Source organism: Sceloporus occidentalis, unplaced genomic scaffold, assembly GCF_023333645.1.
Source record: "Sceloporus occidentalis isolate IW3139 unplaced genomic scaffold, rSceOcc1.0.p SCAF_7, whole genome shotgun sequence".
Taxonomy (NCBI): Eukaryota; Metazoa; Chordata; class Lepidosauria; order Squamata; family Phrynosomatidae; genus Sceloporus; species Sceloporus occidentalis.
In genome coordinates, this window is record NW_028316987.1 from 43,501,954 (window position 1) to 43,528,856 (window position 26,903).

The window sequence follows — 26,903 nt, forward strand, 5'->3', positions numbered from 1 at the left end:
TTGTATTCCCAAATGCCATCAGGATATGGCAAAATGAGCATTTTTAAAAAGTGCTCACAGCACAGATAGGCAGTCATAAATGCTTGAGGGTTTGAATGGCTTAAAGATAATTCTGTTTAATTCTAGTGGATTGAAAACTGATTAAATCTTATTTTCTTAATTTTTTAAAACAGGCAGTATACACAGTAAATGTAGATTTGCCTTCTTTTATAATCGCAAATGTTTCTACCCCATTTAGTCTCGTATACTAATTTTTTTGTGAATGGTTGTGATAAAATCAAATAGTAAACTTTTTCCTGACACTTTTATATAACAATAAAAATTATTATCAACAACTACAGCCATTAGCTTGCCTTCTGTTCCCAATAAGAACATTTTATACAAAAATATGATCTGAACTGTATTAACTGACCCAAGGACTGGATAGATATCTTAAACATCACAGCTGGAGACTGAATGCCAAACCCATAGAACAGCAATCCTACATGTGGGTTTGGGATTTAATTCAAAATTGTCTTGGAAAGGTCACTTTTATGCAGCTAAATTGAAATCCTCCCATTCCATTAATTCCTTTTTGAGATTTTGTAGAGTCCATGGGGAGAACTTGATTGTGCCTACAACTGACTTTTTCCAGAAGAAAACTGTTCCACTATTACAGTATAGTGCAGAGCTTTGGGGATACAATAAGATTTTCTATTTAGAAACCACGCAGAATGCTTTCTTGAAATCCCTGCTAGCTGCCCCTAAAGATTTCCTTTCAAGAGCTGAAACAAAGCTAATCTCTTTTAAAGCTAGGGTGGTGGCTAGTATAAGCAATATTTGGCTACTTAAAAATGTTTGTTAAAGCAATTACAATCTCACTCCCAAAACTCTTGGACAAATTCAGTCTGAATGATACTCCATCATTATGGGATTCATGTAGAAAGCCTTCCAAATTATTCCACCAACAGAGTCAACTGATTAAAGAAAAAATTCAGCTTGCCTCCAAATGATGAGATCTACATATACTTTCCCAAACATATACTTTCCCAAACATATTCTTTATGCTAAATACTATATACTAAATACATCTTTGCATTTGTGAGTCAGGGGAAGTATTCGCCACTCTCTTTTGCAATTCCCTCTCTATGTGGCTCATATACAAAAGTTTCTTAATTATTCTGTGATTCTGTAATAGAGTTACACGTTCCAAACACTGAACTAATTTGCCTTGTGGTTTGCTTAGCCAATTTAAATGTCATCCTGTATTATCACTGGAAAGAGTTTAAAGAAGTTAAGCAACCCTTTCTCAGCTTCATCAGGAAACGATAGAAAACACATTTCCCTCTTTTTTCAACTCAACTTTGGGCAAGTACTCTCTTCCAAAGAAATAGTTAGTATTAGGACCCACCACCACACTTGTTTTGAAGAATTTCTGTTGATTCCGTTTCCTTCTCAGGGTTCAAGGTGGTGGGCCAGGCATTGCAATATAATGCAAATACAAACCTATGGTAATGCTTTGCTGAGGCTAATATTAGTTATCTTAAAAGAACTCTTGTGTAGAATATTCTTACAGGTCATGTCTTCTTGGGCATGACTTCTTTAGCAGAAAGTTTGATACTAGGAGCAGAAATAAGTGGAAAGAATAAGGGTAGGTTCCTATACCACAAAAAAGAAGAGCAACACATTTCAGCAAACCTTTTATTCAAAAGCAACAAAATACACATGCGAAATGAAACTATTAGGCCAGATAAGTGTTGAATAAGTAAAATTTGATGATCAAATGTATAGATATGTGTTACTGTTTTTAAAAATGAAACATGCTAGGAGTAAGTGGCAGGCAGGTTTATCTGCTCTTCTCTTTGCTCTGTTTTGGTGTTCACACATGCTTAGTAAGAGGTTCTGGAGATAGCTGCTGTTTACTTGTTGTAAATGGAATCCTGTTCTTGACCAACTCAAATGTTTGTTTGTTGTATTATTTACTGTAAACTAACTGCTGCAACTTGATATCAAAAGCCTATGTTGCTCCAACCCTTTTTTGGCATGTTTCTTTTTTAAAAACATGAAAGATGGAAGCTATGTGGGCAAGAGGTTTCCAAGGACTTTATCACACAAGGTGCAACTGAAGCAGGTTAATCACACTGACTCAGTGCCAGGGAATCCTGGGAATTGCAGCACCAGAGTCCTTTGATAGAGAAGGCTAAATGTCTCCCAAAACTACAGTTCCCAGAATTTCCTAGCATTGATCCAGGGCAGTTAAAGTGGTTTCAAACAGGATTATTTCTAAACCTTAGAGATTCTTTGCTGTAGTTCAGGGGAGTGCTTTAGAGTGCTCTTGTGGAGAAATCCAGGAGAATAGCTATAGAGGGGGATGATGGCAGTGCTCCCCCCAAATACAGATTCTCACTGCCTCATGAATTTTTTTCCCTTCAGTCTTCAAATTTCTACCACTACAGTAACTTGAAACTTGAGCTGAGAATTTAGAAATACAGTCAGCCTTCTGTATCCATGGATTTTTTTTATTCACAGATTCAAGCACCCATAGCTTGAAAATATTCAAAAAAAAAGTTATATAAATTGCAAAAAGCAAACCTTGATTTTGCTATTTTATATAAGGGACACCATTTTGCTATGCCACGGTATAAAATGGGACTTGAGCATCCCTGGATTTTGGTATCCATGGAGGGTCCTGGAGCAAAACCCCAGCTTTACCAAGGGCCCACAGTACAGTATAGGCATCCAGAAAAAGGAGGGAGACAAAATTACCAAGGGAATCCAAACACAGCAAATACCAGAGTTCTAAGTATGAAGACTTTTCAGGGTCTCACTCTTTGCAATGCTAGAAATTTAGGAATTGAAGGAAAATATCATTGAGGTGCAGAATTCTTAACTGGGAGGAATGGTCTCAATGCCATTCCCTCCCTCCAATACACTCTTGGAGAAATCTTGCCAAACTGAAAATTCCAGAATCCCATAGGATGGGATCCATGGCAGTTCAAGTAATTATTTATTCCCTACCTTTTGGGACTCAGACAGTGTACAAATATGATTACAATATAATTAAAATGATAACAGTAAAATAAAATTGAACTATTAACAGTATTAAAAAGTTAAACATGCACTTAAAAAGGATAAAAAGGAATTAAAAATAGTACAATTTATACCAATACAATACCTTCTTAAAAGTCTGCACATATGCACACACACAGGGATATCCCACCAGAAATATAAAATGACATGAAAGCAGTCATGTTTTTAAAAGCCTTTTTTTTCCTTGTGGGTGCAGCAGCTTCGTGATTTGGATTAGACTTGATGAACTGATGGCAAACACTTTCTTTGAATTTGTAGTTTTAGTTACTATCTAGTTACAATATAAACTATTTTTAAACTATTAATAAATTGTCCAAAGAGAAGCCATGTGACCGTGTGCATATATGACAACCTCTCTATAAATTTAAATTCAGTTGGCCTAAAACCACAGTGGTGAAATGCACAATTGAGCAATCCTTATTCTGCTTGTGCAATGATTTCTGTTCTGGAATAATCGAATTCAATCAGAGTTTGTTTTGAAGAAAGGCCCCTTTGAACCCTCACCTTAGTTGAGAAACACTATGTCAGTTCAAAGGAAAAATTGTTCTGGGATAATGTTTAAATTACATTATAAACTATGTCAGAAAAAGCCTAATGAAGAATGTTCAAATTATGTGAGGCTACCTCTCTCTTTTTATTTCCTTTTTCTTATTTCTAAAGATGCCATGGTGTAGTCTATTGCACATTGGACTATGACTCTGGAGACCAGGGTTCAAATACTCCTTTGGCCATGGAAACCCACTGAGTTGCCAGGGTCAAGTTACAATTTCAGAGGAAGACAAACACAAACCTGCTCTGAACAAATATTGCTTAATAAGAACTGTGATAGGATCATCATAATTTGGAAACAACCTGAAGGCACACAACAAGAACAACAGCCTCATCTTTTAAGCATCTAAACTCTGCCTTGGGGTGTTTTAGAATAGTTAGTATTCTGCCCTAGATAATATACTGCTTTTGGAAAAGACCAGAATGTCCCCCCCCCCCCTGAATGAAGTCCAGCTTTCAAGAAAGCAGACCCATCTCTCTCCATACTATCTGAGATCTCTTGGCTGTGTGTGCATTATTCTATAGAGAAAGAATACAGAAGTGACTAACAAGTGTGCCTTCTAGACACCAAATACATGTCTTTTTTCCGGTCAGAGATTACCATAAGTGCTGTGCCTACATTGGCATTAAGCAGCAGACAAAGTACAATGCATGACCTTTTCGGAAAATATTTTCCAACTGTATTTCTCTATAGTTTGTCTCTCCAGAATTTCAAACCTAAATATCATTTGAAGAATGAAGCTTGATTTGTCATCCTTTACAAGATCCAAGATCCAACCTCACTTTATGCTGTAATAATATATTCAAATCTTTACATCACACACAATATTAATATGTGTGTTACAATTGTATATTAGTACATACTGTAGGACATGTAGTACTTCTTTTTGTTCTTTCTGTAGCAGCTGCATATTGTTTAAGTGATTTTGCCTGTAATCCTAAAACTTCTTAAATAGGAAATAATTTGGCTAAACTAAGTTGATTTACTGAAATCAGTAGGTATATAGCTTGCATTTGGCTTTTTAAAGCAAGCTTTTAAAATGTAACTGCATCTCAGGTAGGATTCTTATTGGTGTGTTTCCTTAGGTATATTTTAATGGTTTTATATGTTTAACAGTATGTTTTTCATGATTTTATATTTTAACTTTTTATGTGAATATTTTTATTGTATTTTAAAATTTTATTTTTAGAACATCTTTTATGAGCCTCCTTGGGCCCACTTTGGGAGAAAGGTGGCATATAAATAAAATAAATAATAATAATTAGGTATAGGATAGACATAGACTCCTACTATACATGGAAAGAGAAAATCCAGAAGTTCAAGCAGAGGTCAGAAAAGGAAGAGGCACTAGGGATCACATTGCAAACATACAATGGCTAATGGAGAGAACAAAGGGATTCCAGAAAAAAATCTGCATTTGCTTTATAGACTATAGCAAAGCATTTGACTGCATAGATTGTGAAAAATTGTCGCTTACTATCTGATGTTCTTTTGGTGCCTGTTTATCAAACCATTTCCCGTATTGCTATGTATTGTATATGCATTACCCTACTTGAGAGTATGTAGTTCCCCTGGATAATAATTACTCTTCCATTATGAAGCCAAGCCCTCCCTCCAGTCCATCTGCCTTGGTCCAGGCCTCGGAGGTAGAGAGGAACTGCTGGACCTCTTACCCTCTCCCTCCACCACTCCCTTCTCCTTCTGTGTCATGTCTTTTTAGATTGTAAGCCCGAGGGCAGGGAACTGTCTAACTAAAAAGATTGCATGTACAGCGCTGTGTAAATTTACAGCGCTTCATAAATAAAGGTTAATAATAATAATAATAATAATAATAAATTATGGATGGATCTCAGACATGGGAGTGCAGTTCTGACACCTTGGATCAAGCATTGATCAGAATGGAGATTGTAGTCAGGATAAGAAGAAGACGGAATAGGAAGGGCAGCTAAGAAATAACTAGATAACATTTTAAAGAGCAAAGATATGAAACTGAACACTAAAATTAGAATCATCCTTAGCCATAGTATCCCCCATCACCATGTACAGTGGTGACAATTGGGCCTTGAAGACAAAAAGAAAATAAACTCATTTGAGATGTGCTGGAGAAGAGCTCGAAGAATGCCATGGACAGCCAAAAAGACAAATAAATGTGTCCTTGAGCAGATTAAGCCAGAAAGCTCCCTGGAAGCTAAAAGGATCAAACTGGAGCTGTTGTACTTTCATGAGAAGGCATAACTCATTACAAAAGACAATAATGGTAGGGAACGTGGAGAGTAGTAGAAAGAGGAAGACCACAAACCAGATGATAGAGTCAATCAATGGGATCACGGGTCTGAAGTTGCAGGAACTAAACAGAGCAGTAGAGGACAGGGGGGTCTTGGAGGTGTCTCATCCACAGGGCCACCACGAGTCGAGGTTGATGCAAGGGCAGTTAGCAACAACAAATACAATTGTAGTTTGATTTTTTTTAAAAAAATCCTCATGTAGTCTGCATCCTTTTTAATATTCTGCATGAAGCAAATATTATAGCTTTGGTTTCTGTGTCATTTTATAAGTTGCATCAGTGAAAAATTTTACTTCCATTTTTCATCACCTTTTGTCTGTTTATCAGAGCAATGTGGATTGATGAGATTTCATGCATTTTATATTATAAAAATCAGGAAGCTGATAATGGATACATAATCCATGTAAATTACTGATACAAGTTATTTCACATACAGTATTAGATGTGAAAATGGAAGCAGAGAAATATAAGGGATAAGACTGAATGTGGTACTTTGGACTCCTCAAAGCAAGGTATAAGGAAGGATGCCTCAGAGATATTCATCAAATCCTTTTCTGTGCAGCATTTTTCACATCAGGAAAACTGGAGCGCTTTCCAGAAAACCCAGATGATCAATGCATCAGCTTGAGAGGTCCATCTTTCATTCAAAAGAAATTCTCCTTAAGGAAATTTATGATTTCCTTATTTATGATTAGTGTAAAACTGAAGTCATTACAATGCATTTCAGCTTCCTCTTTTTAAATTCTGCCCCCTCCCAGCAGCCTAGATTTGGACTTATAAAATGGGCTTGGTTCCTCCAGCTCATTCAGAAAAGTGATACAAGCCACTGCTGTATACACAAATCTTGTAATAGCAACAACAAAGAAGCATCATGAGCAATACAGCTGGTAAGTATATGAGAACATATTTTGAATTGGTGTTGGTTGGTTTTTTTTTTTTTTTACTCTAATTGAATTCCTTTAGGTGGAAAGATCCAGAACTGCAAACTACCAAAGGGCTCTGTAAATTAGATCGTTCTGTGGGATATATGACACATCATTCTCTGTGGTTTAATATTGCTTTTTGGGTCCCTTCAAATGAAACTTTAGATTCACAGCAGGTTTTTTTTCGCATGTGTGGTTGGGATTTTATTTTATCACATGACATCATGTGCATTCCAGGATACCATCTGTCTTAAATCATCTTTTTTAGTCTTGGCAATATTCCACAAAATAACTGTTTCTCCAACTGCTTTGAAAATTTGGTAATGGCACCATCCACACCTCATCGGCAGAGTCCTCTATTATGTAGGTTATGTAGCCTATGCCTCCTTTTCTCTGCTTGAGTGAACTGTTCTGTTATCACTTCTGGTGTCTTCTAAGAAAGATGGTTGCATATTTCCATGGCTGCTAAGTGGCTAGGGTTGTGTGTGGGTTGTTTTTGTGTGTGTGTGTGTGTGTGTGTGTGTGTGTGTGTATATATATATATATATATATATACACAAAGTTTGTTATAATACTAATAATGAGGCCACCTGTAGTAAGCCAACTATATAGTCAAAAAAAATCCACAAACAGCCAAAATTAGAAAAAACAAATATGAACAGATCAACACCATGTCACATTTCAAAAAAGAAAAAAGGAAGAAGCAAATAGTAAATAGGTTGATCAAATTACCAAAAAAAGCCTTCTTCCCTTATCTACTCCTTTTTCCTAATACACTTGTCCCTCCATATTCGCTAGGGTTAGGGGAACAAGACCCCCGTGAATATGGAAAAACCGCAAATAACAAAAACACTGTTTTTACCTGAGAGGACACCTCTCTAGGAATCTCTAGGTCCTCCAGTGCAACTCTGTGGTCAATGTTCAACATACACTGACCATAAAATGGCACTGGAGTAGCTACAAATGGTCTTTCAGTGCAACTTTTAGTTAAAGTTGACCACAGAGTTGCACTGGAGGACCTAGACAGTCCTAGAGAGAACATATTAATGAAATCCGTGAATAATCAAATCCGCAAATATCAAAGCTGCAAATATGGAGGGATGACTGTACTTTCAAACATTGCTCCTTTTTCCATCTGACTTTCTAATAGGACTCCATAGTCAGGTTCATAAAGGTAGCTCATTCTCACACATTAGGGGTGTCTGCTGGTGACATGAGCTGGGATGTTTGCTGTGGGTGTATATAACCCCCTTGTATTTAATGTTTGTACTTTTTGTTTCTAGTAGTACAGATTGTGTCTGACTTATGCAGAATTCTGAAATCCAAAATATTCCAAAATCCAAAATTGTCCACCTAGGTGGCTGAAATAGTGACACCTTTGCTTTCTGATAGTTCAGTGTGCACAAACTTTGTTTCATGCAAAAAATGATTTTAAAATATTGTATAAATTTACCTTTAGGCTATGTGTATAAGGTGTAGTTGAAACATAAATGAATTTTGTGTTTAGACCTGGGTCCCATGTCTAAGGTTTCTCATTAGGTATATTATATGTAAATACAGGTTTTCTAAAATCCAAAATAACTCTGGTCCCAAGCATTTCAAATAAGGGAGACTCAACCTGCATTTTTAGTTGGGCATCTTCATGCTCTCCTTCTCCTACTCCCAAGTTTCCTGTTTTATTTTATCTTTGAGCTCTCCATAGTGATAGTGCTATGAAGGTGAGCTGAAATTGCTAAGCAGTGTAATAATAATAATAATAATAATAATAATAACAATAATAATAATAATAATAATTATTATTTATTTATTTATTTATATACCGCTATTCCAAGGATCACAGCGGTGAACAATAAAAGATAAAACAGTTAAAACAACACGAGCCTCAAAACCCCCTAAGTAGTAGATTACTCCCTCTGTTCTTTTCCTCCCATTTCACTGTTTCACCATTTCACGATTTCAGCTTGGCAGCTATGGAGAGATTTTTTTAAAAAGCAAAGCCAATGAAACAAAACCAAACAAAAGCCTGACATCTTTCTATGATTCTACGTGTTTGTTATCATTTCCAGGGAATCCTCTACAGGCTGTTGGAGTTAATTTCCTCATAGAAGAGAACAACCGTCTTCATCACACCAATGAGTATGAGAATGGTTGCCTGATTGTGAGACGGGGGCAGGAGTTTAAGCTGAGGGTGACTTTTAGCAGGGAGCTGAATGACAATGATGAAGTCACCTTGGTGCTCAAGATTGGTAAGGAAGGATATCACTGTTTGGTCCATCAAAATATGTCTAATGCTACATTTGTAATACCATCATCTGTTCTTCAGAGATTCCATAATCTAGAAAAAAGAATGTTGTCTTTCGTGATTCATTGTGCAAATTCACAAAATTAATAAAGATTGTCTGACTTTTCTGATCAACTATTAATTTAAATTTAACATAGATTTCCTGGAAAATTGTGACAGGATTGAGATGAATAGTAATGGAGGAAATATGAAGGAAAGGGAATGGACAATAAGGAAAAGGAACGGGAAATGCAGCATTTTATATTAGAGTGATTGTAGACTTATACTTTACAGTGATAACAGTTAGTGTGGCATAGTGGTTTGAGCATTGGACTAGGACTCTAGAGACTAGGGTTCAAATCTATGCTCAGTCATGGAAACCCATTGGACGACCTTGGACATGTCACATTCTTTCAGCCTTAGAGGAAGGCCATGCCAAGCCCCTTCTGAACAAATCTTGCCAAGAAAACCTCATGATGCCTAACCATAAGTCAGAAATGACTTGAAGGCACACAACAACAACAACAATTTAACAATGATGTTCCTATAGTTAATCCATAGGCCTTCCACATGGCCACCCATAGAAACACCGATCAGGCTGAGGGGCTGTAGCAACTGCATGCCGCGGCCCCGATCTGGCCTTTCCAGAGCGCAAAAAGGAGCCACAAAAAGCTGTGGTGTCATGGCTTCAAATAAATAATAAATATAAATTAAACTTTTATTTTTTACCCGCTTTTCTGTGAAGAAACAATCAAAGCAGCTCACAACACATTAAATTATACACATTCAACATTCAAGGTACTCCTTTAGCACTGCATCATGTAAACACAGTGCCAGAGGAGTGCCATGACGCCGCACACCGTATGGATGCCAGTTTGAATGAGGTTATGAAGTATCTTGTTGTTTGAGTGGCTAATTTAATGTTACTTCATATTTCAAGATGTTATCAATAATGTTCTGTGCTGGTAATTGAAAAATGAAATGAGAGTTGCATCTCTCTCCTCCCCAGTTGATGTTGCTGTTTATGAATTTGAATTCTTCCAGGTGAAAATGAAGACGAATCCAACGATGTTTGCTTATACTTGAACACGAGGTCTGTGAGGAATGATGAACCATGGCAGGCCAAGATCTGTGAAACAAATGGGGAAGAGGTATGTGAATTTGGAATAGCTGAAATTGAAATGTTTAGAGATGCAAGGCACTCTTCATTAAAGAAATGGAAATCACAAGGCCCTTGGTTGCATGCAGCACCAAGGCCAGTTATTTCCTTGTTGCAGAAAAATATATTTGAAAGTCAGAATTCCACATCCAGAAGTCTTCAGGTCATGCTATTCCTTCTCACAGTAAGATAGATGTATACCTTGCTTTAGCTCTGAAAACAATTATTGAAAAATGAGAAGATACTTCTTGCTTCATTGGGGATGGGTGGCATGGCCTACAATGGGCCTGGAGGAGGTGGAAAATGGCTCTCCACCCCTCCAAGCTCCTCCCCCCCAATTTGTCTGAATAGCGGAAGGAGAAAGTATTGTATATACTCATGTATAAGTCTAGAGATTTTGGTTAAAAAATTGACCCAAAAGACCTGAGTTGACTTATCCACGAGTCAATGTAAGTACTGTACTTTAAATGTTATGTAAAAAAGGAACCATTCCCTGGTGAAATGCAAGAGTGTATTCTGTCCTGGAAGCACTGACTGTCCTTCTACTCTCTCATCTTCTCTCTCATCCATCCATTCTTTACTGTGAACACAAACAATTATGCCTGCTGGGATTGTATAAATTATTTGGCGTTTTCCTTTGCAGGGGACATGCATGGCTGAGTAAAAACGCATTTTATTGCATGCCATACTGTCCTCAAGGCATCCCCATGCCATCACCCAGCCCTAAGCCATCTCTGATCAGGGCTAAGGCGTGTGAATTTTGAAAGACGGAAGCTTTCCGGCTGAGCAAAATCTTGCAGCTGAGCCCTGATCGGGGATAGCTTAGGGCCAGGCAATGGCATGGGGACACCTTAAGGACAGTATGGCAAGCGATAAAATGTCTTTTCACTCGGCCACTCATGTCCCTTGCCCATACCCAGATTGGGGGCAAAAGTGTGTACGAGAAGCTCCTTGGAGGAGAAATCTGTATTGAAATGCTAACAGTTTAGAAAATTCATAGCACTGGAGGCTAAGATGCTCTCTAGGACCCGTTTCTGTCCTTAACTGAGGATTGTAGGGGAGAGGGAAGGGGAAGAGCTATGTTTCGCTACGACATTGCAGTGCCAGCATGATGTAACATCAAGGCCTAATTGTCCTAGAAAGGATGGTGTAATTTAACACAAAAGGAGTAAGGAAAAATTAATATATCTAAAACAAATAAAAGAAATATAAATATATGTTTTAAAAAGTATTTGTTAAAGACGTTTGCCTTTAGTAATAGTTTTTATCTATTGGTGTAAATCTAATGTTAGTCTGAAACAGACCCATTAAAGTGAATGGGACAGTTTCCTCACAATTATTCATTTCATTGGATCTAGCACTAGATTTAGCCAACTGACTGCAAATGTTTTATCATTTTAACTGCACATTAATTTGAGAAAACAAATGTTGTGAAAGAAATTATTTACTCTCTTAAATAAATAATTATAAATAAATGGCAATAACTGTACAAATTGCGAACAGCATAGTAAAGGAAAGCAGAAGGAAGAACTGTCTGAGATGGATGGATAGATAGATAGATAGATAGATAGATAGATAGATAGATAGATCGGAAAGAGAGAGGATAAATTTCTTATAAATTCTTATTTTATTGAAATTCCATGTAATTCAGGAATAAGCAATAAGTTGTTTTCATGACAAAAGAAAATTAATTGGGAAGAGAAAGCAAGGGAGCAAAAATAGATGATCACAGAGGCTTTGTACAATGGACTGAGGCAGGCAACAACAAATAACACATATAGATTATGTACATGGTTTTATTAATATAAAATGTATATAAAAACTTATAAAACCAATGCATATTAAATCTACCAATAAATACTATAAAACTACAATTTAAAAATAACCTGGATAAGCCTTCTCTATGAGACTGGTCTTTACTGTTGACTTAAACTCAATCACCATCTCAAAATGACAAATCTCTTCTGGCAGGTCATTCCACAGTCTGGGAGTGGCCAAAGAAAATGTCCTCTGGATAACAGTCAACCTAATTCTGGCGGACTGAAGTGAATTTCTCCCAAAGGACCTAAGTGTATAGGATGGATTATAGCAGAAAAGGAAATCCTGTAGATAACCTGAACCCAAGCCATGTAGGGCTTTAAAAGTAATATCCAACACTTTATATTTTGCCCAGTAATTAACTGAGAGCCAGTGGAGTAATTTTAATACAAATAACATATTCCTTATCCAGAGTTCTGTAATGTGAAATACTCCAAAATCCCAAACGTTTTGAATTGTGTACCTGTATTGTATTTGTGAGTCTGCAGAGAGATGTGAGGATCTTTCAGATGGTGGGGGTGTGGATTTGTGCCAAGCACTACACTTGGATTCTTGCAATTTCACAGATCCCCAGTCTCTCTTTAGCCTCATTATGTCTCATTGTGTATATGCCAATACAGGTATTACAAAATACAAAACAAAACCAACAACCTGAAATATGGAATACTTCTTGTTCCAAGCATTTCATATAAGGAATACTCAACCTGTATTGGTATACTATAGTCCCTCCTAGAAGTACCAATAACCACTCTGGCTGCCATATTTTGAACTAACTCAAGTTTCCAAAGAGAAGGAGCCCAATGTAGCCCATTGCACAAGTCCAACATTGAACTTACCAGCATGTACACTATTATCTGTAGGGCCTCCAATTCTAACACCTAATACAGATTATATATTCAGTGAGCAGATGTATTTTTTTAAAACATTGGAAAATATCAAAGTGTAAAAAACTGAGAATATTTCTTAGTATGAATGAAATACACACATTAACAAGCAGAGATTAACGAAAAAATAGGGGGAAATAGATTTATTATGGAAAGCATGAGAGCCAACTGGGGCGCCATGGTTCAGATCCCCACTTCATCATGGAAGCATACTGGGTAACCTTTGAAGTTGAGACACTCTCCCAGCCTCAAAGGAAAACAATGGCAAACCCGTTCTGAACAAATCTTGCCAAGAAAACATTGTAATCCATTTGTCTAGGTTTGCCATATTTTTGAAACAACTTGAAAGCACACAATGACAACAACAACAGGAAAACACAACAACAACAATAATAAGAGGAAGAAGAAGATGGGAGTCCCGCTTAAGTAACCAATACTTAGTTGAGCCTCAGAATGTTGAAGGAGATCATTTGGTCAGGAAATACTTAAATTAATAAATTTAAAGGGAAGGTGTTAAGGAACTGGGTTTGATTGACCGTCCTGCATATTGGGCCAAATGTTTTAATAATAATAATTTAATAATTTGTTTTATTTATATACCGCTATTCCAAAGATCATAGCGGTGAACAGCAAGTAAGCTAATTAGCAAGTAAGCTAATTTGCCCCCAACAGTCTGGGTACTCATTTTAGCGACCTCGGAAGGATGCAAGCCTGAGTCGAGCTTGGGCCCTTTTGCTGGTCTTGAACTCGCAACCTTGTGATTTTGAGTGAATGGCTGCAGTACAGGCATTTAACCACTGCGCCACAAGGGCTCCTTAACTTAAAGTTTGCTAACATGGCCTTTCTCTTCTTTGTTTTAGTGTCTCATTGCTGTAACCAGTCCAGCAGATGCAATTATTGGAAAGTACTTTCTGACGGTGGAGACAGAGGCTAAATGTTCTGATTGTAGAAAAAAATATTTTTATGTCTTGTTCAACCCATGGTGCAAAGGTAGTCAACATGAATGTAACAGCTTTAATTTCTGATTTCTTTTATAAAATATATGGGTTTAGTTACTTTGCCTGAAACCGGTGAGGCTTGATCATCCATGGAATGCCCATAAAACCATGTAACAAGATTATTGGGCTGTGAAACTCTTTTGTTTCTATTCACAGTTTAGTTTCACGACGACAGTTTAAACATTAGCTGGGCACAAATCAATAACTACAGAAAATCCTGACACAACCACTGTACAGTGAGGGGGAAATAGATGTCTTTTCAGAAAACAATTTATCATCCTCTAGGGTCCCCACTACACATATCCATACATATATGAGCATATGTATATGTATGTGCAGACGTAGTGCACTATACAGTTGGATAGGACAAGGTTGGGAATCATATGAGCCCTCCAGATGTTGTTGAATTCCCACCCACCCACGCACCCCTAGCCAGCATAGCCAATGGGAAGGAATGCTGGAAATTACAATTCAACAACATCTCGAATACTGCATGAGTCTCATAATAGGTATGTCAGGTGGCTACTTCAGGAAGCAGATTTGGAGTACAATAGAAGGACAGTGCATTGTTAATTACTTTGTTATAATTGTATTTTTCCTGTCATGGAGAAGGTTGCTTATGGGAATTCTGCCATATGTTTATCTGGCCTGGTCTACTATGCACTTCAGGGCAAGAGAGAAGTGGGTAGGATGATGGAGTTATTGTATTTCAGGAAAGGCACATGAGAGTGTTTTCTTTGTCCTGTGATATGTCTGCAAAATTAGAACACTTCTTGTCCATTCTAAAGGATGTGTACCCCCTTGATATGGGTTTTCGCATCTTCCTTGGAGCACTCCATAGTCTTTCTCCACATTAACCTGAATAAACAGGGGAACAAAAGCATATACAGTTGAACATATTCAACCAACCACAATTCAAAAATATTCACACCATGCCCCACCCTCAGCAAAAGCAACAGCAGACTTGATACTGCTGTTTTATATAAGAGAAATAATTTTACTGCTCCATTACATTTAATGTTTTTGTGTTTTCTTTAGCGGATTCTGTTTTCATGCCTGAGGAGGACAAAAGGGCTGAGTATGTGCTCAGTGACAATGGAGTTATATATACCTTAGGAGATAAAAATGGCATTTACCCAACATCTTGGAATTATGGGCAGGTAAAAGATAACGTATTACCCTCTTTCTCTCTTTTGTTTGGACACAAGTAGGCATTGCTCTTTTGGTTACTTAACTGCAAGTGTAAATAGTATGATGGGTATGAAACCGCTGAAGAGATACATTGAGCTGCAGGAAAGCTGCCAAAATAGAATGCAACCCTGTTGAACCACTCTTCTTTCAGCACAACTGTGAGCCAGTCTGCAGTGTATAATTCCTTCAGCTCACATTGGGTTCAGGTCTCAGCAATGCCTTGCTCCTTCTCTATACGTAGGAACTTGGATGGGTTACCTACATCAAAGTAGTGTTGTAACTAGCCTGATAAAGAACAAGCCCAGAAAGAGCTGCAGAGTGGACCCTACCAAGCAGCACCAAGAGGGGAAGTTACATAAATTTGCTTTCATGAATTGGTTTCTGAAGGGTGCAGAGAGTGGCAGAATTTCTATTTTGCTTCAGAGCAAAATATCTTGGGCTGGTACTAGGCAATTGACCAAGTCTCTCAAGATTTCCAGTGTAGCATCAAAATATCTTGGGCTGGCACTCAATTGAATGGCACTAACTTAAACAGTCTCATTCTCCAGCAAAACAAACTGTTTTGGAAAAATTAAGTTGTGATTCAGTTCCTCTGTGCATAGAATAAAAGTCATACTGGGCTCATCTGAATTGGCTTTTTCATATATTGCATTTATCTGAGCCAGTGTGGTATAATGGTTTGAGAGTGGGACGACTCTGGAGACCAGGTTCAAAACCCCACTCATCCATGGAAAGTTGGAAACCCACTGGGTGACCTTGGGCAGTCACATCTTCTTCGTCTTAGAGCAAGGTAAAGGCAAATTCCCTTTGAATACCTCTTACCAAGAAAACCCCATGATAGTTTTGCATTAGGGTCAGAAACAACTTGAAGCACACAATAACAGTGTTCCAGAGTTCTTTGAGGTTGCTCAGAATAATTTACAAGACAGTGTCACCATTTTACCTCTGAAACTCAGAATACCTTAAGCTCAAATTATAAGTAGCTTTACACTGAACTACATAAATAAAAGGGTAGTCTTCAATAATGGAATAACATGAGAGTGACTAAATGTGACTTTTTAACAGTTTGAAAAAGACATTTTGGATTGCTGCATGTACCTTCTGGATGAGAGCCAGCTCAAGCCGAATGAGAGAAGAGATCCTGTGAAAATCTCCAGGGCCATGTCAGGTTTGGTATGTCCTTTAATAAAGTTTTTCAGATACATCAGATTCTTTTAGAATATGTAAAAAGAAAACATTCCATCTGCTTTCTGCTTTACTGAAATATTTATGCAAACTCTCCTGAATCTACAGAACACTATGTGAAATCCCTAAATAAAAAAGGAATAAAATAAGGGGCAGCTCCTCTGTCAATTTATTGTATAATTGTTCCTAAATGTGGAGGACACATCACAAGGCAAAGCTATTCAGATCATAATTTCAATACTATCAGAACTGACATTGTTCTTCAATTCATGGAGAGAGATGGACTTTCTGCTGTTCTGTGATGTCCACTCTCAAATATAGAAGCCCAGAATGGTGGAATAATTGTCCAGATTCACTTTTGTAATCCAATGTTTGGACAGTTGGTAGGGCAGAAGCTGTTACCTCCAATTATTACTTGTTGGGGAAGGGTGGAGCAGGAGGAAAAGGTGCGTGTCAATGGTTAATCCAACAAGTCTCTAAACCTTGATCCATGCTTGTGGAGTCAGCCAGCTAGTAAGTATGATCACATGGTTCTAAAAATCCCTTTAACATTGGTCCTTAAGATTAAAAATTGTAATTCCCCACGCTTGAAAATAATCACACTCTCCCTCTTTTGTGGGATTAGGGATTTCTCTTTTGGTGGCAGAGGAGGGTCCCTTGGATGATGTATCTGGCAATGGTACGATCTGAACATAACTGTGTGCAGTTGTAAATGGAAGAGGGGAAGGATTGCATTACAGTGGGCCTTCAGTATCTGCTGGATTTACTTCCAGAACTCCCTGTGCATACCAAAATCCATGGATGCTCAAGTCCCATTAAATGTAATGGAGTAGTAAAATAATTTCCCTTATATAAAACAGCCATATCAAAGTTTGCTTTTGCTGGGGGTGGGGCATGGTGTGAATATTTTTGAACCGTTCTTGGTTGAATATGTTCAACTGTATATGCTTTTGTTCCTCTGTTTATTCAGGTTAATATGGAGAAAGACAATGGAGTGCTCCAAGGAAGATGGAAAGAACCATATCAAGGGGGTACCTCTCCTTTACAATGGACAGGGAGTGTCCCAATTTTGCAGACATATTACAGGACAAAAAGAACAGTCTCATATGCCCAATGCTGGGTTTTCTCTGGTGTGCTTACCACAGGTAATAATAATAATAGGTTTTATTATTATAATAATAGAAAGGACTGTTCCTTTCTCTGAAACAGAAGCACACTATTTAGAATCTTTTGGGTGGTCTGCACCCCACTTATATCAAAAAGGTGGGAATTGAATCATGCCGTTCAAAACCACTTTGACTCAATATTCCTTGCCTAAGAATCTCTAATTGTGTTGAACTATAACTTCCTTCATTCTCAGACAGTTTGCTGGTTCTGGTTTGGTTTTGATGCTTAAGCTTGGAAAAGTCTGAGACTGAGAGATACAGTTGTTATTCTGGACACCTTTTGCTTTGAATGAGAGGTTTTCAAGAAAGGGGAGAGGAGAGATAGATCAAAGCTGTAGCCTAGCCTGGAGGCAGAGGATAATGCAAATGGAATTAGCACCCACATAAATAATTTGTGAAATGGTTTACTTGTTCCCTTTTGGTCATTTGGGGAATTTGTCAAGAATGTGTCACCTTTTCCTGAGAGAGAGGGACAAACAACTTAAAATATCTTGTTCTTTAGGAGAAAAAGGGTTAAAAAATCCTGTCTGCCTCTTCAGGGATGAGCCAACTAAGATTTGTTTTTTTACACTACTATCTTGACATGATATTTTACTCTATATTCCAGTCATGCGCTGTCTGGGGATTCCTACCAGGAGTGTGACCACCTATGGTTGTGCACATGATTCTGAGGAAAACATAACCATCGATCAATACTATAATGAAAATAACGAACTGATGAAACATTCAGACTTTATTTGGTAATTTCTGATTTAATAATAATAATAATAATAATAATAATAATTTTTATTAGTCCATTTATATGATGAAGTTTGATGGATGGAGCTGTTCTCTTTAGTATAATTAACATTATCATTGCTGAATATTATGATGAAAATTGTATTATAGTGGACCATTCAGTTTTCTTTAGGTAATCTCTGCAATTAATTAAATATTCCACTCGTAAGGAGATGGATGATGGATAGGAATGAGAAAACAAAATACATGTGTTATTACTTTCAATATGATCTCCTCGCCTGCTTCTTCATCTGTATTTTGCTAATCTGAAAATTATTACCTGGAAATCAAATTAGAGTCTATTCATAAGTAGATAATTCTGCATTCTGAAAAATTATTTTTCTTCTTGGACATTTTATTATCATCATCTGCTTCTCTAGTTTTCATCCTTGACCGCATCGGAATAAAAGATTAAAAGATGTGATATATTGAAATATGGAAATAGAACTAAAGCAGTTGTGCTTTTTTAAAAATAAAACCTCATTTAAACAAAGAAATCTTCAATTGCTAATGGAAATAGAAGGCGAGGAGGGAATGCTGGATTTTTAGTGAGAGCACATTTCCAGAACCATAGCTCCCCCACAAAAAATTCCCTCTTTCTTGTGTTCATCTGATGGATGAGGTTTGTTCAGAAGTTTTTCTTCCTTTTGTGAAAAATTCAAAGATCTCCACCTTGGAGCAGTGAGGCTGTAGCTCAATAGTGGAAGGCATCTTTTGCATCCAGTAGATCTCAGAATCAGTTCAAAGCTTCTCCAACAATAATGTTACATGGGCTGAGAAAGCATCCAGGGGACCAAGAAGAGCAGGAGGAATCAGTGATGGGCTAGATGTGCCACTGGTCTGACAAGACATTTCCTTCAAGTGTCCATTAAGGCAGCATCTAACATTATTCGTGGTTTCTACCTAATTCAACTGGCAGATTCTGCTTGGAAATTTCTATAAGCCAAAAAATATCTCAGACACTAGGACAGATCCAGTAGTTTGGATTCATTTTTGTTTTCAGTTCTAAATACGGATTGCTTTCAGGACCTTCCATGTATGGAATGAACTCTGGATGAAAAGACCAGACTTGCCAGAGGGCTTTGATGGCTGGCAGGTGATTGATGGAACACCTCCAGAAAAGAGCAAAGGTAAGATGTAGCTAAATATATAAGGGCACAAATTAAAAGATTAGTAGTCTATTACACTGTAATGTCATTAAAAGTAACCCAAATTCTTCCCCCATGATTCTTCATTCTTTAGCATGAAAAAACCAAGGTACAAATTACGCACGTTTTATTATTAACTTTTATGTGTGTGCACTTAGGTCTAATTAGATAGAGGTAGTGAGATAGGAATACAAATAGGAAATTGGGGAGGAGGAAAATGTGTTATACAACATGCAAATGACCTTGGAAAGTCTGCTCACTTTGGGAATCACTGTTCTAGACCATCTCCAGATTAATGCCTGTACTCATCTGCAAGGGTGGGTAATAGTCTATTAATAGAACCAATTTTCTACATTTCTAATTGTATTGTTCTTTTAATATTGTGAAGCTGCTCTGAGTCCCAGTTCTGGGGAAAGAATGGGATACAAATAAAGAGAAATCTGCCATGTAGATGAGTCATGCAGATGAACTCTGGGGTTTTCTCACCGTGAGTCTGAGAAAACATTGAAATGTTGGTGAAATATTGGAGCAAACATTGTATGCATGGCTGTAACATAAGTTATGAAGCTGACCTGAATACATTTTGACGTTGAAAGATATGGTAGCATTAATTTAAATAATAGTGGGGATTTTCCAATGCACAATTTTCATTTTGATTCATTTAGATTATGACACAGTACTTTTTGAACTGGAACCACCATGTACTTATTGCAACTTCTGTTCTTTAGCTGCAATTTAACAGCCATTCACTCCTGAATAGATACAGAGAGGAATACTATGTGATGTGTCCATGGGTTCTTAGTGCAAATTTAAAAAGACAATCTATACACTCTTCTCTTTCTATAGGAATTGTTCAGTGTGGCCCTGCTTCAGTAAAAGCCATCAAACTGGGAGAAGTTGGCCATGGCTACGATACCATGTTTGTCTTTTCTGAAGTGAATGCGGACGTAGTCCCTTGGCGTATGCAGGATGTAAATGGAGAGAAGAAATTCATAAGGTACCAGCCAGATACCAGGTCTATAGGAAGGAATATCAGCACCAAAGCTGTTGGAAAGAATGAACGTGAAGACATCACTGATCAATACAAATTTCCAGAAGGTAATTGATAATTAAGGGGTTTATGAGTAGAATCACCATAGCATGTTTATTAGTAGAGAGCCCTTTAGTGTAGAATTTTACATAGTCATACATGACTATTCAGAAGCAAGTGAATTCAGAAAGGCATATTCTGAGCTAAATATGCATTGAATTGGCTGCTACAGTTTGGGAAGCTATTTGCAATGAGGTATTTTGTTGGATCCACACTGAGGTATTATTTCTTTAATTCTTACTATAGTTATTGGCTGATGTTCAGTAGGCAAATCAAAAAGTTATCAGCAAAAAGAAGTCATAGTAAGATGGTAAAGGTTTTTTTTATTAATATTTCTGAAATTTTACAAAACAAATTTTAGTATTCTTTCCATACATACACGTACTTTTGCATGTTATTAATTTTTTAAAAAAAATAATAAACTAAATATCACCTCAGTGCACCCCACCCCCGGAGCCATTCCCTTCTTTATACTAGTTGGTGAAGTTTGTTAATTGTTAAGTTTAAGTTCTGAATTTTCACAAATGGCTACTTAAAGTTTAAGCCAACTAAGAACAAAGTAAGATTAACATTAACTGATAGCAAGTCCCACTGAATTCAAGACTTCATGTTGTTCCTACGTACCAGTAAATTTCAATTTATGGTGACCCTATGAATAAGAGACCGTCCAAAGATCCTGTTATTAATAGCTCAGTGCAGGTGTTGGAGTCTCATGGCTTCTTTCATTCATCTGTAATGTATATATTTTTTCTTCATCTACTGCCAGAATTGTCACTAGGGGGCATGCAGGTCGCACTATGTGACACCCCAGTGGGGCACACCTAGTGGGGCAATACATCTAGCGGGACTGGTATGGCTACTGGGTGAGTGAGAAAGGATGTTATCTCCCTTTCCTGCTCTCCCAGCAGCCACATTGGGCTCTGAATGGGCACTCTGGAGGTTACAGCACCACCCCCTTCAGCAGCAGTCTGGGTGGGAGGAAGGAAGGAAGGAAGGAAGGAAGGAAGGAAGGAAGGAAGGGGGGGAGGCAGGAGGATAGGGAGGGCAGGACAATCCCTGCCCCTTGTACTGGATGACACCAACCTCATTGATGCCACTGTCTACTGCCACTAACCTTTCCATGAAGGAGATGGATGCATCCATCCTGCTTTCACAATATTAACTTGGATAAACTGCTAGGAAAGGCAGAGGGCAGAAGAAAGAGAGGAAGGCTATACGATAGATGGATAGACTTAATCAGAGAGATCATTGGTATGAATCTGCAGTGGAGGATGGGGGAGCTTGGAGATGTTTCAGCCACAGGGTTGCCATGAGTCAGGGTTGATTTAGGGCAGTTAACAACAAAAACAAAAACTACAAGGACAGAAAACCTTTAAAAGAATCTAGCTTCTGATAGTATTGCTCTCGACTTCCATGATACTTTCAGCCTCCTTTACCACATTGAGGTGTGCATTCAAAAAGAGGTCAACAAGGCTTACTCCTATGTAAAGTTATAGGATTGTCAGCTAAGAATATAAAATGAAAAGCCTGAGCAAACAGATTCTGCTTAGGTGCTGTAAATAAAATAAGTCTAGCACTATGCACATTTATTTTTAGGGAGTGAGCCCCAGGGATGGGCACCAGAACAGAAAGGTCCTGTCACCAGGCATCATTTGCATTATGTCCAATGGCAAAGACAAGATGGAGCAGGGCCTCTGTGCTAGATTATTTCATATGCAAACCAATGTTCCTTGGCAATATATCCTTGTCTCAGGCTGTTTTGGATTTAAGTAGTTAATAGAGGGGCAACAGGTTTTACAATGGTTGATAATTCTATTTGTATCTTCAAATTCTCTCCAAAAGAACAGATCTCACAGTCCAGACAAACTGCACACACAGCACATCTTTCTTATTTAGTCTGAGCTTCAGCTTACCCTCCACAGTCTCTATTGATTATTGCCAACAATTCATATAAATTAGACAAAAACAAGAATTTTGTATCATCAATATCTGGTGACACCTCAATTCAAGCCTCTCTCAGTTATGAAGATGTCAGATAGCATGGACAGTATAATACACCTAATTGAAAACCATAGTGTAATTGCCACCAAACAAAGAAATAGTTCCTTGACACCACCTTTTGAAATCAGCTATCAGTACAAGAGTGGAGCCATTGCAACACAATACCTCTCTTTTTCAACCCAGAAAGCTTGATTCAAAAGGATAATTTGGCCAGTGGCATCTAACACTCCTGGGATATCCTGGAGAAACTACAGCAGTGCAATCTTCCTCCTAAAATAGATTATCCATCTGAATCACCAAAGCTGTTTGCATAAAAATCCTAATATAAAACCAGAGTCAAATAGGAAGACTATCAGTGTCACCCAAGGGGATCTGGAATTGCTCAGCAACCTGGTCTGAGCGTGCAGCTGACAAGTGGAATGGTTTCTAATGACCTCTGGGCTGATTCCTCCCTCTCTTCTTTTCCTGATTTTTAGGTTCTGAAGAGGAAAGAAATGCTATGAAAATTGCTATGTCTTATGTGAAGTCTCCTATTCCTGAAGAGATATCTTACCCTACTTCTTTCAAGGCAGACTTTGAACTGGGAGTTCGAGAAGAAAAAACCCTGTGGCCAGGACAACCCATTGATCTGAATATTGTTGTTGAGAGCAAATTTGCAGGTGCACGGACAGTTGACCTCTATGCTTCTTGCAATCTGGAGTCGTACACTGGGAGATCAGAAGCCAACCTTGCAACTGTCCATCAGACCGTTCAAACAGTGGGCAAGACAGGTGCGTGCAAAAAAAACCCAAGACAAACTTTCTTTTGGCTACTCTCAGGTTCTGGAGCTGTTAGAAATGTGGATGATGATGCTGGATCAGAGTTATCAGATTGGCAAGTGCCCACCCTACTTCTCACAGGGTTTAGGAAAGAATAAAGCTTAATCTTTCTTTTGCATAAAATGCATGGTCTAGTGAAAGAGTGAGAGGGAAGAATAAAATCACTGCAGGTTAGAGTGTTGCAAAGAATATTAACTGGGCTCATTGATACTACAGGAGTACACTGCTATATTTCATTTTAACATTCATGGCTGCCTTCTATAGAATCTGGGGGCTTGTTCACTGAAGCACTGGATATATAGCATTCCAATATAGCATTTTCCACATCATGTAGGAGATATTGGGGTTGGATCCGTAGTACACTATCTTTTCCTAATCCAAGATTTCTCACTCAAGAGGGCTAATAAGAGCCCACAGTCTTCTTTTTACCCACCACTTTCAGTTGCAAGAAGCTAAAAATCATCCAGATACAAAACATCCAGTCTTATTCCAGTGTTGCTATCATCCCTCTCTCAAGTTTGGTCTTCTTTGTCTTGATGCAGTGGTTCTGATCCCCCTGAAAGTAGCTGCTGATGTTTACATGAACAAACTGACTTCTACAGAGGATGAGCTTCTGATAAAAGTCAATATTTTTGCTGATATTCAAGAAAGCAATCAACACCTTGCTAAACAGGTGGTCTTGACCTTCCAGACTCCAACTCTCGAACTGAAGGTAAGAAATTATAATAGGCTGGTGCTGAGCTGGGATTTTGAAAACTCAAGAGTTGAAATATTGGAAATGTTGAATAAAAGAAGTAAATGGAAAAGAACTCCAGAAGCAGAAAATGAGGTCTTAATTAATTCTTTTAAAACAGGAAGGGGAAATATGTGGATCTGGCAGATTGCAAGCAATCTTTGCCTATATTTCTGGGTTTCTGGAATAGTATTCGACACCCTGGAACCTCCCTAGTGAGGAAATGGCTGAGAAAGGATATTTGCTACTCCTTGAAGCCTCTAAGAATGGAGATGGCATTCCTGATGGCTTGTGATGGTATTCACAATGATATTGTCTGGAGGACTGATAATCAGCTATAGTTTTCACAGGAAGCTGATTTATCTAATCTCAAGTATCATTGGCATGTGGTCTAAGAATGGAGCCACTATTGCCATGATACCCAACTGTGATGGCACCAATGTCCTGAACAACAAGGTCTCAACTGCTTTCTGTGCTTTGGGCAGAAGATTAAAGACTGTTGATTGTGACTCCTTAGATGTGGCCTTGTAAGATTTGGTTCTGCTTATTGGTAGAGGGAATTTTTAACATTTTTCTTTGTGATTTCAGGATAGGACCTTGTAAAATATGGTTCGAGAGAGTTATTTCTCACTTCCTATATGAAGTGTATATAAAACATAATATTTTAGGATAAAGTCATTTCAACATAGAGTAGGTTTGAACACTTGTGTGAGAACATTAGACTTGCCAGGTGAAGTAAAGAACAGTGCTTCTGTACTTTTAATAGAAGAGAGACTTTCAACAGATATTTCTTGTCACACAAGTTGCACCTGCCGAAATTTCCTTTTCTATACAACCATTAAAGTACAGTAAAGTACAGGATCCCTGTCCTATAATTTACTTGGCAACCCTAGAGAAAATACATATTTAAATGCAGATGCTTGCATGATTTCTTTTTTAAAAAATGCACCTTAATGCAGAAACATGTTGGAATATATTTAACAATTAACACATGTGAAACTGGCATGGATTGAAAACAGGCTGTCTATCCCAAGAAAAGGCATTGTGCCCATCCTGCACAGATATAATGAATAAGCTACTTGATTTATTGATCTCCAATTTAAAAGAAGTCCCAGATAATGCAATGGTTAAAGATTAAATGCAAAATACTTAGGAATGTAAGGAGCAGTCATAATTTCATATCCAGAAAAATAAGGAACACCCAAGAGATTCTTCTCACTTTCCCCCAATAGATTTGTTTGTGTAGAAAGAGTATTTAAAAAAAAACCCAGTAGAAAACTTGTTTTCTGAGTAAAAAGCAATGTCAGAAACAGTCTACTTTATGAAAAACACATTACTCTCCACATTGAAAGGCAAAAAGAAATGTACCACTTATGCTAATGGAGATCACATGCATGCCCCCTCCTGATGTGCAACCACACACATTCCTGCATCCCAGTCAGCTAACTAGCTCACAGCATGATTTGATTTTCAGCTAGCAGTGGAAAGTGACCTGTATCCATACACAGCAGAACTGGCTGCCAGTTTCCAGTTGTATGCAATGCTTCTGCTAAAGGCCAAAGACAATTACAAGGACATGCATCTATAATCAATCATATAATGGATGTTTCAAACAGAATCAGTTGTTTGCATTAGTACTCAGCACAAATGCAGTCATTTTAAAATATTCTCTGCATAACTAAAGCTCTTTTCTGCTGACTTTCCTTTATGATACAGCTACCAGAAAAAGCAAAACTGAATGAAACTCTCAGAGGCGAAGTGATTTTCAAGAATACTCTGTCCCTTCCCTTGGAAAACTGCAAACTGTGTGTAGAAGGCCCCGGCATTTATCCAGGGAAAATTTTTAACCAAAGGTAAAGTAATAATAGTTATAATGGGGACTTTTAGTAGTGCCAGCCATAACTGAGAGCATCTCTATGGTAGAAATTGGCTCATTCTTTCCTACCTGAGATGTTTGATCCTGTGAAACTGTCTTATAAGAAGTCACAAAGCATTGGTCCACCCAACCCCTAGGTTGCTTACCCTGAGTGGCAGCAGTTCTTGAGGGCAAAGGGCTGTTTTCCACCCCTGCCACAAAAGAACTGTCATGGAAGGTCACAGGGAATACATTACAAAAGGCATAAAATAACTCTTGTATAATTTAAATATTGAAAGGAAGAAGGTGTTCATCCTTCCCAAAGAATAGTGCAAGATGAGAAGGACCTTTCATCTAAATTCAAGAGCAATTCTTGCATTACCATATTACCAAAATGGGGGGAATAAGAAATTCTCATACTCTATTATAAGATAGGAAACATGGCTATGTGGTCATGCAGGTAGATATTTATTTGTATATACAGTGGGACCTTGGTATCAGGGGGGGATCCGTTCCGGACATCCCTCCCCCTGCAGATACCAAAAGACGCAGATGTTCAAATCCCATTGTCTGTAATGGCCGCACTTCAGGTAAGTCCCATACAATATCCCCAGGATTTCCAAACATATTGATTGGGGAGTTTTTCTCTGGAAATACTATATAGTAAGAACTTTAATAACAATTTGTATTATTAACACATTTTTTATTTTTTCATTCAACATATTGATTGGGGAATTTTTCTGTGGAGAAGTTATGTAGTAAGAACTATTAATATCAAATTATATTATTAATACATATTTATTTATTTATTCATTCATTCATTCATTAGGGATGTGCAGCCTGGTGAAACTGCAACTTTCAAAATAGAGTGTATACCAAGGAAGATTGGCAATAAAACAATAATTGCCAAACTGAATTCAACCCAAGTCAAAGGAATAGATACATCGAAGAATATTGAAATCACTGCATAGGA

General features: G+C 37.7%; 1 protein-coding gene across 1 annotated transcript; it reads left to right on the forward strand.

The window, feature by feature from the left end:
* Nucleotides 1–6,774: 6,774 nt before the first annotated feature.
* Nucleotides 6,775–26,901, forward strand: LOC149309629 (protein-glutamine gamma-glutamyltransferase 4-like). Its single transcript, XM_089532464.1, has 14 exons — nt 6,775–6,790; nt 8,893–9,072; nt 10,152–10,258; nt 13,829–13,958; nt 15,005–15,126; nt 16,223–16,330; nt 17,313–17,487; nt 18,116–18,248; nt 19,312–19,415; nt 20,280–20,531; nt 23,001–23,294; nt 23,885–24,054; nt 25,792–25,928; nt 26,760–26,901. The coding sequence occupies exons 1-14, from the start codon at nt 6,775–6,777 to the stop codon at nt 26,899–26,901; spliced, it is 2,070 nt and encodes a 689-aa protein (XP_089388590.1).
* The last annotated feature ends 2 nt before the right edge of the window (nt 26,902–26,903 follow it).

Excerpts from the sequence above, each read along its gene's own strand:
- LOC149309629 (XM_089532464.1), top strand. Across the intron at positions 18,249-19,311 it reads AAACATTCAGACTTTATTTG|GACCTTCCATGTATGGAATG; the intron begins GTAATTTCTGAT and ends GATTGCTTTCAG. Across the intron at positions 20,532-23,000 it reads TCAATACAAATTTCCAGAAG|GTTCTGAAGAGGAAAGAAAT; the intron begins GTAATTGATAAT and ends CCTGATTTTTAG.